This window comes from Lonchura striata, chromosome 5 (genome assembly GCF_050655825.1).
Source record: "Lonchura striata isolate lonStrDom1 chromosome 5, ASM5065582v1, whole genome shotgun sequence".
In the NCBI taxonomy this organism is placed as follows: Eukaryota; Metazoa; Chordata; class Aves; order Passeriformes; family Estrildidae; genus Lonchura; species Lonchura striata.
The window spans coordinates 39525237-39537922 of NC_140707.1; the positions used below are offsets into that span (position 1 = coordinate 39525237).

A 12686-nucleotide genomic window follows, 5' to 3' on the forward strand; every position below is an offset into this window, starting at 1 on the left:
GCCGCCCTGCCACCTGTCTCCCGGGGGAGGAGGGCATGGATTCATCGGGGGCGGATGGAGCCGCCGGGAAGGACTGGGGGTCGCTGGCGAGCCCGAGCGCCAGAAGCAGCCGTGCGCCCCATCCCCAGCGCTGCCCGGAGCAACACGGCTGTGCCCAGCGGGAGCGCGACCGCGAAAATGGAAGCCAGCGGAAGGGAAGGAGATGCGGCGAGCGGAGCGGGGCGGCAGCGCTGCTGTGCGGAGGGGGAGGGAGGTGTGCGCGGCGCAGGTGGGGACCCGCCGCCCCCCGCCCGCGGCCCCGCTGACCTGCCAGGCTGTTGTAGCAGTCGACCTCGATGGCCTCCACCGCCTGCCGCTGCTCCTCGCTCAGCCCCGCCGCGGCCGCGGCGGCGGGAGGGCGCTGCCCGGCCGGCTCCTGGCTCAGCAGCAGCAGCAGCGCCTTCAGCTCCAGCAGGGCGCGGTGGTACTTGCCGATGGCCTCCCGGAATTTCTTGTCCTTGTAGCACTGCGCCCCTTCGCTCTTGAAATCCAGCGCCCGTCCGATGAGCTCGCCCGGCTCGGCGCTGCCCGCCGCCGACGCCCGCGGCTGGGCAGCGCCGGCGGGGCCGTGCCCATCGCCCGTCCCGCGGCCGCCGGCGTTCAGCTTGCCCGCCGCCGGGCTCGCCCTCTCCATGGCCGCGGCGCCGCCCGGCTCCCGCGCCGCCCTACGCGGGCGATGCCGCGGCGCCCGCTGCCGCGCTCCCGGCCTTGCCCCCGCGCCGCTCCGCGGCTCCGCCGCTCGCTCCCATCCTCCGGCGGCCGCCGCTCCTCCTCCCTCGCCCCGCCGCCCGCGGGGCGCCCGCCTCCGCCCGCCCCCGCCGCCCGCCGCGGGCACCGCCGCCCCCCGTTCCGCTGCGACCCCCGCCCAGCGCAGCGCGGGGCGGCGGGGGCGAGCCCCGGACGCGGGGATGCGCCGGCTCCGCTCCCCGCTCACCGCGCCGGCACGGCAAGGGGCGAGCGTACGCCGGGACCCTCAGGTCCCCGGGCTGGTGATCCCACATACCCCCCGCCCGCCGTCCTGCTCTCCCTGAGACTGAGCTCACTCCAGCCCCCACAGCCGGGTCTCTTCTGTTCCCCTGTGCCTTGCCCTCTCGTACCTGAAGGTATCGCCTCCCTGTCGGCAGGCTGGGATTCCATCTCCTCCATTCCCCTCCTTATCCAAGTTTCCTGGCTCCATCTCCTCTCCCAGATCCCACCAGGGGCCGTCCACCATCAACACCTGTTCGTGGTGTGTATACTCCGTATCACTGGGCAAAGAAGAGTCAGACCATGAAATCTCCTGTGTGCTCTGCGTAAGGGTAGCAAAAGCCAAGGGCCAGTACTGCCCTGGCACAGGTAACTCAGGGAATTTGATTTTCCTGAATCAGATTTTCCTGTGTGCTGCTGTAAAATGGGTCGATGCTCACTGATGCCTAGAACATGTCCTGGTTTGGGGGTATCAGTGGGGAGTGACTCTCTTGCTGCAGACCAACAACAGAAAAACTGTGTGGAGCATGAGGCATTGTTTTGTTAGGCCTAACACCATGTCTGCATTGAATATTAAAATAGTTGGATGTATTTCAGGTGCATTGTTGTGCCAAGATATTTTGTAGGTCTTACACATGCTTAAAAACTAGAGGATGGATGAAAAAAAAACACATTTTTTTTTTCTCAATAATATATTGGGATGCATCTTTTCATTACCCATGCAACTCTTACATGGTGAGGCTGCAGCTGTGGTGCAATGTGTTCAAGCTTCTCTCTGCAACCATGAGAACATTTTAAAATGGAGACTTGAGATTCTTTTTGGGGTATGTACAGCCCCTACTGTGCTGGCATGTGGTGTTGCAGTGCTGGGCAAACTAGAATAGCTGTGTGGCATAGCTCCATGTAAAGGTACTAATGCAGATCTGGGACTGGTGCCTGGATAATTCCATGTTAGCAGGGCCAATGAGTTGTGTTTTATGCATTGGTAATGTTAGTCCCTGCTGCTGAGTTTCTGGACCTTGTTGAGGTTGTGGTCACAGTGTGGGACAGACACACATCTACTCACTTGAATCCAAAAGACAGGCCCACAGGAGAAGCAAATAGCATAACACTGATTGTGATAGAAGTATAATTTTGAAAATGCTTTCACAAGAGAAATTATAGCAAACATATTACCAGTGATTACATGATTTCAAGTGCTTTCATTTCCAGGTGCCCTACTAGCTACATCTTCAAGAAATCTTACTTTATGAAAATGGGTTCTCAGCATTTTCAGGTAGCTCAAGCCAAGAGTGAGATAAATTACTTACAAATCTTGCTTGAACTACTTGCTCAAAATGTGATCTAAAATCAGGAAATCCTGGGGGGCGGGTGTGGTGGTGGTGGATATTAGTCACAGTAGCTAGAGTGGAATTGATGTGGGGAACCTAAATATTAAGGAAGGAAAATTCCTGTTAGGACATTGTTTTAATCTGTCTGCTAGTCATATTACACAAAGTAAGTTTAAGTCATTTCAGAGGTTTCATTGTATCATTATTGATTGCTGCTTGGGAGAATTCACAAGGACAACATATATCTTGTGCTGGAACACTGACTTTGCCAGAGGAAAGGAGATTGCCACAGAGCATTAATTGCAGAGAGCTGAGCAGCTGCACCAGCTATCGAAGAAGGAACTGTTTTCTTGGAGGGTGATGTAGTGAAGTGACATTGGGAGAAGTTGCTTTCCTTTTTCAGCATTTGCTGAGCCCATGGAGTTGCATGGCATAGGGGGCACTGAGACATAAGTGACTTTTTCTCCTCTCCCGCCCCCTCTGCTTAAGGGATCTTGGAAATTTCTTCCTTTGGTTACTGATCAACAGTAGTAGTCTAAAACAAGCTATGAAAAGTGTAAGTTTTCTTACAGAAGAGTTTGGCAGTGGCCGCTGGCATTATGGGTGCAGATCTGGTCAGAAATGGTCACAAAATAGCGATAAAACTGGGTGGTCCTTGCATTGTGAACTATACTGAGTATACCAAACCATGGCTTAGTTCCAAATTCTGCCAAAGCACCCAAATCTGGACATTTCTTCCAGAAATGTCCAGATTCTCTTCCTGACATTGCTGGTGCCTATGAGGATGAATGCCACAACCTTGTAAATCCCAAAACAGACCATAACAGAAATGTCTGAATGATTGCCATTCATTAGCCAGTTTAGACCCTTTGTTGATAGCAAAGAGTATCCCTCAGCTGAGAGCTAGATCTCTCAGACAGAGAATTCAAACCTGCCGTAAGATGTGCAGCATGACTGGCAAAGGTCAGTTTGGTTCACCAGATCCCTCTTCCTGGAGGGAAGTAGTGTTTGTTGTATTAAAATATTTAGGAAACATCACACCAGACACAGGGTCACCACACTGACCACAGCATAAGGGGACTGCTTTTATTTGCTTGTTTGCTTTTCAAGAGGAATGTGGTGCTTGGAGGAAAACATGAGAAGCTTTCACCTTTCCAAGTCAGACAAGATTTGTGCTTGAGAGATACCTCACATTTCCTTTAATATATGACATGATGGGCAGGTCTAGATTTTAGCTGTCTCAGGCCCACTAGACTGCCCATACAGGCTTGCCAGTGGTCAACACCTTTAATGAAAGCTTGAAAACATGACAGGAATCTGAAAGCATCAGAAAGAGTAAGTTTATATATTATATTGATGCACTGAACTGTGAAATAAAGTATACATACATTCAGATAAAATTAAGCCAATTTTCAGTCATTACCTGTATGCCATGAGATGGGGTCCTCAGGATTAGCTATTGTGCCTGTCTTTAGTCCAATGGTGAGGGATTTTCTGGCCATAGAAGCAGAACATGCTTATCTATCCCATTGTGTAATAGATGGGGTGTACATGTCTATCTGGATGCCTCCAGGTGTTGTATCTAAAACTGCCTGAGTGTGCCTGTCTCACTTCCTCCACACTGAGCTTTCCTTAGCACGTTCCAAAAGCATACACTCGCATTGCTTAATTATTATTAATAGTAGTATTATGCAGAGGTCACATGCTTTATAGGATATTTTAGGATCTGTGACTCACTAAACCATAATTTCCTGTTCACAGGTTACCTGAAGAAAATTGTCTTTTTGGAATTCTATTCTTGGCTGGAAGATGTGGGGGAAATGGTAAATATTGTGAAAAGTACTGGATCTTACATATCTGTGAGCTGTCCCAGCCTTCCTCCAGGTGCAATTTTTTCTACCTGCACATAAGATGATTAATTTACAGGCATATAGAACAGATTATCTGAATTTCAGGATACTGCTGTAAGGAAACTGGAAAGGCTCCTCAGACAGCTGAGGAAGCTGGACACTTGGGCTCTGGTGGGGCATTGAAGGGCTGGAGAATCTTTCCTATGAAGACAGGCTGAGGGAGTTGGGGTTGTTCAGCCTGGAGAAAAGAAAGTTTGGAGGGGGGACCTTATTGTAGCCTTTCAGCACCTAAATGGGGTTACAAAAGAATTGGAGAGGGACTTTTGACAAGGGCAGGTACTGTTATGATATGGGGGGATGGCTTCAAACTGAAAGAGGGTAGATTTATTGGATAAAGGAGATATTTGTCTTTGATGAAGGAGGTGAAGCAGAGAAGCTTCTAGAGGTTGCCCAGAGAAGCTTCTAGAGAACATATCCCTAGGAGCGTTCAAGGCCAAGCTGGATGGGGCTTTGAGCAATTTGTGCTAGTGGAAGTTGTCCATGCACATGGCAGGTAGGTTGGAACATGATGATCTTTAAGGTTCCTTCCAACCCAAACCATTCTGTGATTCTTCTAGATGGATGTGAATCCACTATAGCATTTATACTGTTAGGTGAGCTTTTTATAAACTGGAACTCTAAAGACTGTTATGAGGAAGAAAGTTTATATATATTGAAAACCAGGTATCAATTTGGAAAGCAGTATAGCATGTAAGGCCTCATTCCAGTTCTTGTGTATTCATTCATGTTGATGGGACTGTTGACTATGTGAGAGTTGTTTTATCAAATCCTTCCTACCAAAGCACAAGCCTCACCTATTTCCTATTGTGATGAAAATAGTGTCAATCCCTTGTGAACAGAAAAGATCCCTCATTGCCTTAATTCAACTGCAGAATTCCCAAACAGCAGCAAGCTTCCAGCATAAACAGCTGCTGCTGCTGCTACAGTCTGTCACCAGCTTAGTCAATCATCCATTATTTATTTCCAAACGGCTCTGCAGCATAGCCTTTTATGTCCATATGTAGGGAAAAGAAGAGAAAGAACTTCTGAAAGCCCAGGAGAACAAAAACAGAGAAGCCTCTGAAATCCTTTGTTGGGGAAATTATTTCTGTAGCTATATCCAAGGAAGAGAGGAAAGGGAAATAAAATCAAATTTAACAGAAGGTAACACCTTGGTACAAATTCCTTTGATCTCTCAACATAATTTGTTGTAGTCAAAAATTCCTTTTTAGAACATGAGATCCTTTGTTTACCAGTGTCCATCAAACACAACACACTTGGAGAGTATTGTGCATGTCTTTTTCTGCAGTCTGCATTCTGTGTTGGGTCAGTTCATCCTGCGGGCTGTTTGATGCCTGCTGACTGCTTGGTTGAGAATGGTTAATCAGGACTACAATGAATCTCCCAGGAATAGTATACAATCAAGGAAGAATAGCTCACAGAAATGTTTGCAGGCAAATAAGAGAGTCCCTGTGACAAGCCATTGCACATGTATGTATATGAGCAGCATCTTTGTCACAAAAAAATGCTTGCTGACAATACTAAGAGGTGGATGGGTAAACAGAGCAGCTGTTCAGAATTAAAACAACTGTTCCAAATTCTGGTTTTAGCATTCTGGATTCTTTCCTTTTTTTTCATAAATGCGGTAACAAATTGCTAACTAAGAGGCTTACTCATGAACCCAGAACAGATCAAATAACAACAATTTAACATCATTCCCAGTGTTTCTTTTTGCACTTTAATTAAAAGTGAGTACTCTGATTTGCAGAACAGCCACACTCGAAGGAAATGATAAAAAAAAAAAAAAAAAAAAAAATTGGAAAACACTTTTAACCTCTTAAAATCAGCTGTTGACATCCCATCTACAGGCTACAGCTATAATCTCTCAAGCAAATTCCAGTGTCCTGGGTAGCTCTTGCACTTTACTCAGGCTGGACTAAAGAGCAGCAAGGTTGATTCCTCTGTTGTGTGTGAAAGAGTACATCTGGAAAAAATCACATCCAGATCTTGCTTATCAGACAGATATTGAGAACCACAAAACAGGCACTCCTATATCTTTCAGCCCTCATTCTTCCTCTATCTTATCTTCCAGCATCCAAAGCTGTCCTGATTCTGGAGGCGCATCTACACCAGGCAAAGGGGTGTGGTGTGAGGTTTTTGAATTAGCAGTGACCTAGATCTGACTTGAGAATATTGTTTTTTCTGAGACTCTAGGGAAGCAGACCCTCACTCCTACTGCCCCAAAAAGACCTACAGAACTGCCTAATGTACACCACAGCATTACGGGCTCAAGTTACTGCACATCAGCTCTTCCCCCAGCCTGGCAGGGTGCCTGTTCCAACCCTCCATGGAGGTGAAGGCACTCATTCCTGTAATGCTGAAAGACTGCATATTGAGCAGCATTAGTGGGGAATAAGAGACTATATAGAAGCACTTACTGCAGGTCTGTTCATGTCTGGCATCCTCCTACTGCCCAGATAAATGGCACAAAGTTCAATGTCAGTAAAGTTCACTTAACTCCAAGAGCGACCAGATGACACTTGGTGTTCAGATCTGTATAGGAGTACAAAATAAGTCACTTGGGTTTCAATCTAATAAGACAGTATGTGAGTGTAACTGGAAACTGAATTACTGAACAACACAAAAAAGAATCTTAAAATGCATTGACTCCCCATGAACTTTGAATTGCTGTTACTCTGAAGAGAAACGCCATCCAATGGTCACCAGTAGTAAAGCATGCTCAGTTTGTGTTTCCACACTAGGACTATTGCCTAGTCTTTATGCCATGCTTACATCTTCAGGATCAAGTAGTGATTGCAACTGCATTCCAATATAAGTGCATATTTATCATTACTTGCCCATTACCTGAAGAGCTCACACCAGCACCCTTGGGTTCAACTCATACATACATCTGTAACTCATACAGCTGAATTCTCCCATGGTATCATAAAGGCACACATCAAAAGTGTATCTAACTACTTCTAAGCAGAAAAAACCATCTCTCTCTTAGTTTTGTAGCTTAGTCTTTTTTTTATGAGATTAAAAATGACACATGGGAGCAAATGGAAATGTTTGTGCTTCTAATTGCTTGGTTTGTGTGAGACACAGCTATTCCCAACTTCAGCTGAACTGCAAGAGGAAAACTACAAGTGGTAATTTTACAGTGCAAGCAGATCTGCTAGAGAAGTATCTGCTTTTTTAATATCTGGTCTGGCAGTGTGAGAAGGAGTTAAGATTTCACAACAAGCAGAGGTGTCTGGAAAGGTCCTAGTTTGGCAATGTCTTTGAAAACCAGGGCTTACAAGAATTGTCTTGCATATCCCATCCATTTTCATTGTCTTATGCCATGGAACAATCTTCACTAAGGTTCAACGCTTAGTAACTTTGTCATTCCTGGGGGGTAGCAAACTCTGGCTTCTTGGAAAGCTCTTGCTGTGCTAGACACACTTGATGGGCTGATGTCAAGGAGAGAGTTTGTGCTGTTTTCCTGACAGGTCTCAAAAGTTCCTGCAAGTTGTTGATGGTGATTAGAGTGGCCTCTGAGGAGAAATGGGCTATTTCAGGAAGTGTGGCTGACATACAGTAAATGGTACTGTCCCCTAAGAGAGCACTTAGCCGTTCTGTCGGCAGGCTGGCAGGCCCTGCAGCTCAGATGGCTGTGCTATCCTTGGAAGAGAGGTGAGACAAAGGTGTTTTATGGTCCTGACCTTTAACATGCGCATACTGTTACTGAGTTTGAAGGGTAAACTGCAGGGCCGAGGTCAAATTTCAGTGTAAATGCATTTGTACTTGCTTTTCCAGTTAGATGTAGTTATTCTGCTTACTTTTTTTTCTCTCTCTCCTAAATGTGCTGAGGGTGCTGCAGTGCACAGCTAAGCAGATGGCTCACTTCATCCTAGAGACAGATCCATTTCTGAGCACGGGGATACTTGTATCTAAAGAAGTGCTCAAGTGAAACCATTTGAGTAAAAGCTGCATGGAGATCATGAAGCTCATTTACCACATATATGGGTGATTTTCTTACAAGTAAAAGGAATAAAAACTATGAAAGAGGAATGCTTCTTTCTGTATCTCCAACATTTGTCCTGCAGCATATGGGGTTTTCCCGAGGATGTACATTCCCAGATTTCCTACAAACAAATTTGTGAGGTCTGGTGAGCACAGAGCCTCAGGCAGTGTGGTCACAGACTTACCATCTGTGTGCGATCCCAGTAGCATCAGCCCTGCAGTTTTCATGAGGTTCTTGTCTTTCAAATTTTGTTGTAAAAATGGTCCCGTTCCCCATCCAGACAATTTTCCAGGCCAGGCCTCATCTTCCAGGACACTGCAGTGATGGAAGGTGGCCAGCATTGTGTGGTATCAGTATAACTGTGTGTATACTGAGAGCTTAAATGAACTTTGAGTGAGGAAACATCATTGCTTCATCCTACAAAGAGAAGAGAAATTCTAATGGATCTTGGTGTGTGAAAGACTCTCAAACTCATTTAGTTGGTCCACGTAATATTCCCAATGTAAGGTCTCAAGTGTGGACATGTAGAGATTAGTACTATCCCTATTTAATCAAAGCTCATTGAGGATTTGACTGCAGAAAATCTATTTAGTGGTTCCCGCAGCACACTGTTATTGCATTGGTAGGCTGTTTGAAAGGTATTTCTTTCCCCATAAGCTGTCATGCACAGCTTACATTAATGATATTGCCCTGAGGAGAGTCAGAGGAGCAGTCCTTATGGACCTACTTGTCTGTGCACACCTCTCACAATAATTTCTTAGCTCTGAGCAGGAGTGTCATGGCAGCTCAGGAAATAAAGATTTACTGGTGTTGAGGAGACTGAATAGAATCAAAATGGACTATTTTCTTCCAAAATGAAAATACCTGTATTAATATAGATTATTTTAAATTACCTATTGACTGTGCCTCTACTTGGTTCTCTGATTGCATGTCCTGTCAAATAACTACCCAATGGCTGCAGTATCCACACTTCATTTAATTCTTAACCCACTGGTTTTCAAGTAAGTATGGTTTGCTTACGAGGATCAGCCTAGGTTAATCTCTTATTGGGCTGTTTCCTTCCTTCATAAAGTTGTACAATTATTTGACTGTTTTCATCACATTCTAGGCTTAGAAATACCAAAAAATGCAGAGTAGTTAGAAGAATAAGCTATGCTTGACCTTATTAGCAAGATTGCTTATTCTGTAATGTGAGGCTTTTGAAATTTTGTAAATTGTACTGAATGCATTTGATTAAAGAGGACTATGAAACAGACAAACACATGCATTAAAAAAATGAAATTCATATAGAAAGGGAAATATGGGATGACTGCAGCTTTCTATGTCCACTTTTGTAAATTTTCAATGACAGAGGAGACATTTGATCTGCCATAAAAGCCAGTATGGATGAGAAAGTAGAAAACCCATGAGCAACACAAAAATTCAGGCTACTGCTTCTGTATCCTTGATACTCATCTGAGAATCAGTTTGAAGTGATCAATTATTCTGCCCACAACAGAGTCCAAGGTTTCATCTCAAATGCTAGCAAGTCATTAGCCATATAATGTTCCTCTCAACTCACCTTTCCTTTTTAGGAAGAAAAAACAACAGTGAGTTGAATAGATGGATAATATGGATGGAAAAGATACTCCAGTGAACCTGAAGCTAAAATCTGGAAGATATTGATTTCACCACAGGTCTGATAGTAGATTTACAAAGGCAAGAAAACTCATTTAACTCACCCTTCCTTAAATCCAAATCTTGTTATGACTTGGAATAAAAAAAAAAAAATAGAAAGAGACTTGTTAAAGTATCTGACACTAAAGAATGATCATTCTGGGGCTGTACAGCTGTGTAAGACTGCATAGCTTGGTAAGGCTAAAGCTGTCCTATCTCAGTACAGAGCTCCAGCTAATTATGTAAGGACATTTCCTGCTGGGCAAAAATGCAGTTTCCCACAGATGCAATTTTTTACAGATGCAGCACTCTATATGTGAGCAAAACACTTTGCTGCTGATTTGTCCTATACTGGGGAAGCCCATCCTGGAGAAACAGCCCTATTGATGAAGGGTGATCATTGCCTTATGTTTTTTTCCCTTGAACAACGGTATATACTTCATGGCATTGATTCAAGTTGTGAAGGACAGTCATGTGTTGTATGCTGATGGCAAATGTACATTTTTGACAGATTTGTAGGACATACAGTTTGTCTGTATTAATCTCCTGATGTTCCTATTACCATTATTTATGACTACATTACCATAGCTTCTGAGTCCCTGTGCAGCCCCATTGTGCTAAGTACTACAGAAATACATTCCTGGCTTTGCTGGTTTGGCTTCACTCCAGTAGATCAGCTACATTCATGTATTTCCTGCCTTGCTTTTCTAATTTTTTCTTGTCCAACAAAAGGAATGTTTAAAACACTGGGAAGAAGAGACTGGGGGAAATGATCAAATAAGATAATTTGATTTTTAATCCATAAGTGTCCTTGCTCTACTCTCTATTGCACTAATAGAAAAACATGACTAGTTCTTTGCTGGATGTGCAAATACCCCAGCAAATACCATGTTCTGTAAGTTGCCATGTACCTGCTGACTTCAGTATGATCTGCAAAACAAATGGATGTTATGGCTCTTTCCATTATACAGATGAGGCTCTGGTATCAGTGTGGGTTCATCACTTGTTTGGAGCAGATGCTGAATCTCTGTGATGTGAGCCTAATTAATTTAACCTACTCTTTCCTACCAAAGCCTGGTGTAAAGTATTTACAGCTGACTCACTCTTGGCTTATGTGGTTGAAAAAATATCCCAGATGGAGGATTCTCAAATGTACAAAAGTGTACTGGACAGTGCCCTCCTGCTAAGCTACTTTGTCCCAGCTTTGTACATCCTGAGCTCAGGGTCTCAAGTATAGGCTCTGGAAGTTTCTGTGAAGTGGAACAACAACTCTGATATCAGTCTCTGATGAAGGACAGTGCAGCACCAGCATGATATACTGATCCTGTTCTGATACCCAAGGGTATACCCTTGCTTCTTTGGGACCCTTCTGAAGCAAAGTATAAGATAACCTGTATTTGGGTAGGGAAACCTGGAATTTTTTAATGTAGCCTGTGACAGGAATTTTGTTAGTCCTGCAGAAGAAGGGATAGATCCTCCTGAGAGTGGTATTTCTCTATAAATTGTAGATACCAGAGTCCATGCTGATCACCAATTCACTAGGAATTTCCTACCCCATAGAAGACCTTGCACCTTAGAGGTTATAGGACAAAAAAGTGAAGCCTATAATCACACTTTCTGCAGCCACTTCTGAAGGGAAAGGAAAAGGAACACACACCTTCTCAGCCACATTTGCAGTGACCAAGGAAATCCACTCTGAAAATACCTTGATCAGCCTAAGCAGTCAAAAGACCATGTAGCTGTTGAGATGAAAGGCCCCCATAAACTCATGCCACCTCTACCAAACTGGATATGTTGCCTTTCCTCTCTCCAAAACAGTGTCCAGTTACCTTTTGATATATGCAGTATTACCCAGCAGGGAAGGAACATTTTGTTACAGATCATTTTCCACAGGCCCACCAAATAGGCCAGGTTGCCCACCTTAGACATTAGTGTCAAATTCCTGCTCACTCTTGACCCAGGGATGAGCGGCCCTGGCTATACAGCCAGTACCTGGGCTCAATGCTTAGGCCACTTGCCTGTGTTCGACTTTGGATAGTGTGGAGGCACAGATAAAGAAGAGCAGTGCAGCCAGGATGGAAATAACATGGCTTTTTTCAGTACCTGTTGAGGTGGGGACATGTAAAAATCCTGTGAAGGAAGCAAAGGTATTAGAATTAACAGGCAACCAACACCAGTAAAAAATAATGCAAAAGGAGAGCAGGGAAAAAGAGCTCTAATTAAAGACCTGCCTGGCCCGTTAGGTATCTGAGACAAGTGATGAAGTGTGCACACTAAGATTTAATGGTAGGTGAGGATATCTGTTTTTGATAGATGGAAGGTGCAGAGAAAAAGTATTAGTGACTCAATGGACAGAGCAGAAATGAAAATTCTTCACTGAAGTGAAATAGACCACTTTTAGCATTATGAAGCCTGCAGTTTTTGAAGCAGAGATATTGCTAGACAGTTTTGTTCATGTTCTGCCACCATTGCTGCTTGCTGGATTTTGTAGCTCTCTCCAACATTGAAATACAGAAATTAAGTGTTTATTTTCACTTCCTGATCTGGTCAGCCTGTTTTGCATCCTCCCACTGGGAAGCACAGGGCTCACTGCCAAACTGAAGCCCTCTGTTTCTCAATAGAAAGTACAATAAATCAGGAAAATAAATCTGATTTCTTAATCAGACTAGAGAGACTATTTTACTGAAGAACTCTTTCAGATCAGCTAAGTGCCAGACTTAAAGGCATAGAAATCAATGACTTTGTAGTTTGGTCATATTTGGAGGTACAATGAACAGTAAAATGAGGGCATTCAAA

General features: G+C 44.4%; 1 protein-coding gene across 2 annotated transcripts in view; it reads right to left on the reverse strand.

Annotated features, from left to right (window-relative positions):
• TTC9 (tetratricopeptide repeat domain 9) overlaps positions 1-810 on the reverse strand; it is a 28257-nt gene extending 27447 nt beyond the window's left edge. Inside the window, exon 1 of one of the 2 annotated variants that reach the window (XR_014956022.1) lies at positions 307-810. Coding sequence is in view for 1 of the 2 variants with exons in the window: in XM_021540770.4 (XP_021396445.1) it covers positions 307-673 (367 nt within the window). In the remaining variant the exon portion in view is untranslated. The remainder of the gene's footprint in view (positions 1-306) is intronic. The other variant, XM_021540770.4, reaches the window with a different exon arrangement.
• Positions 811-12686: the final 11876 nt, after the last annotated feature.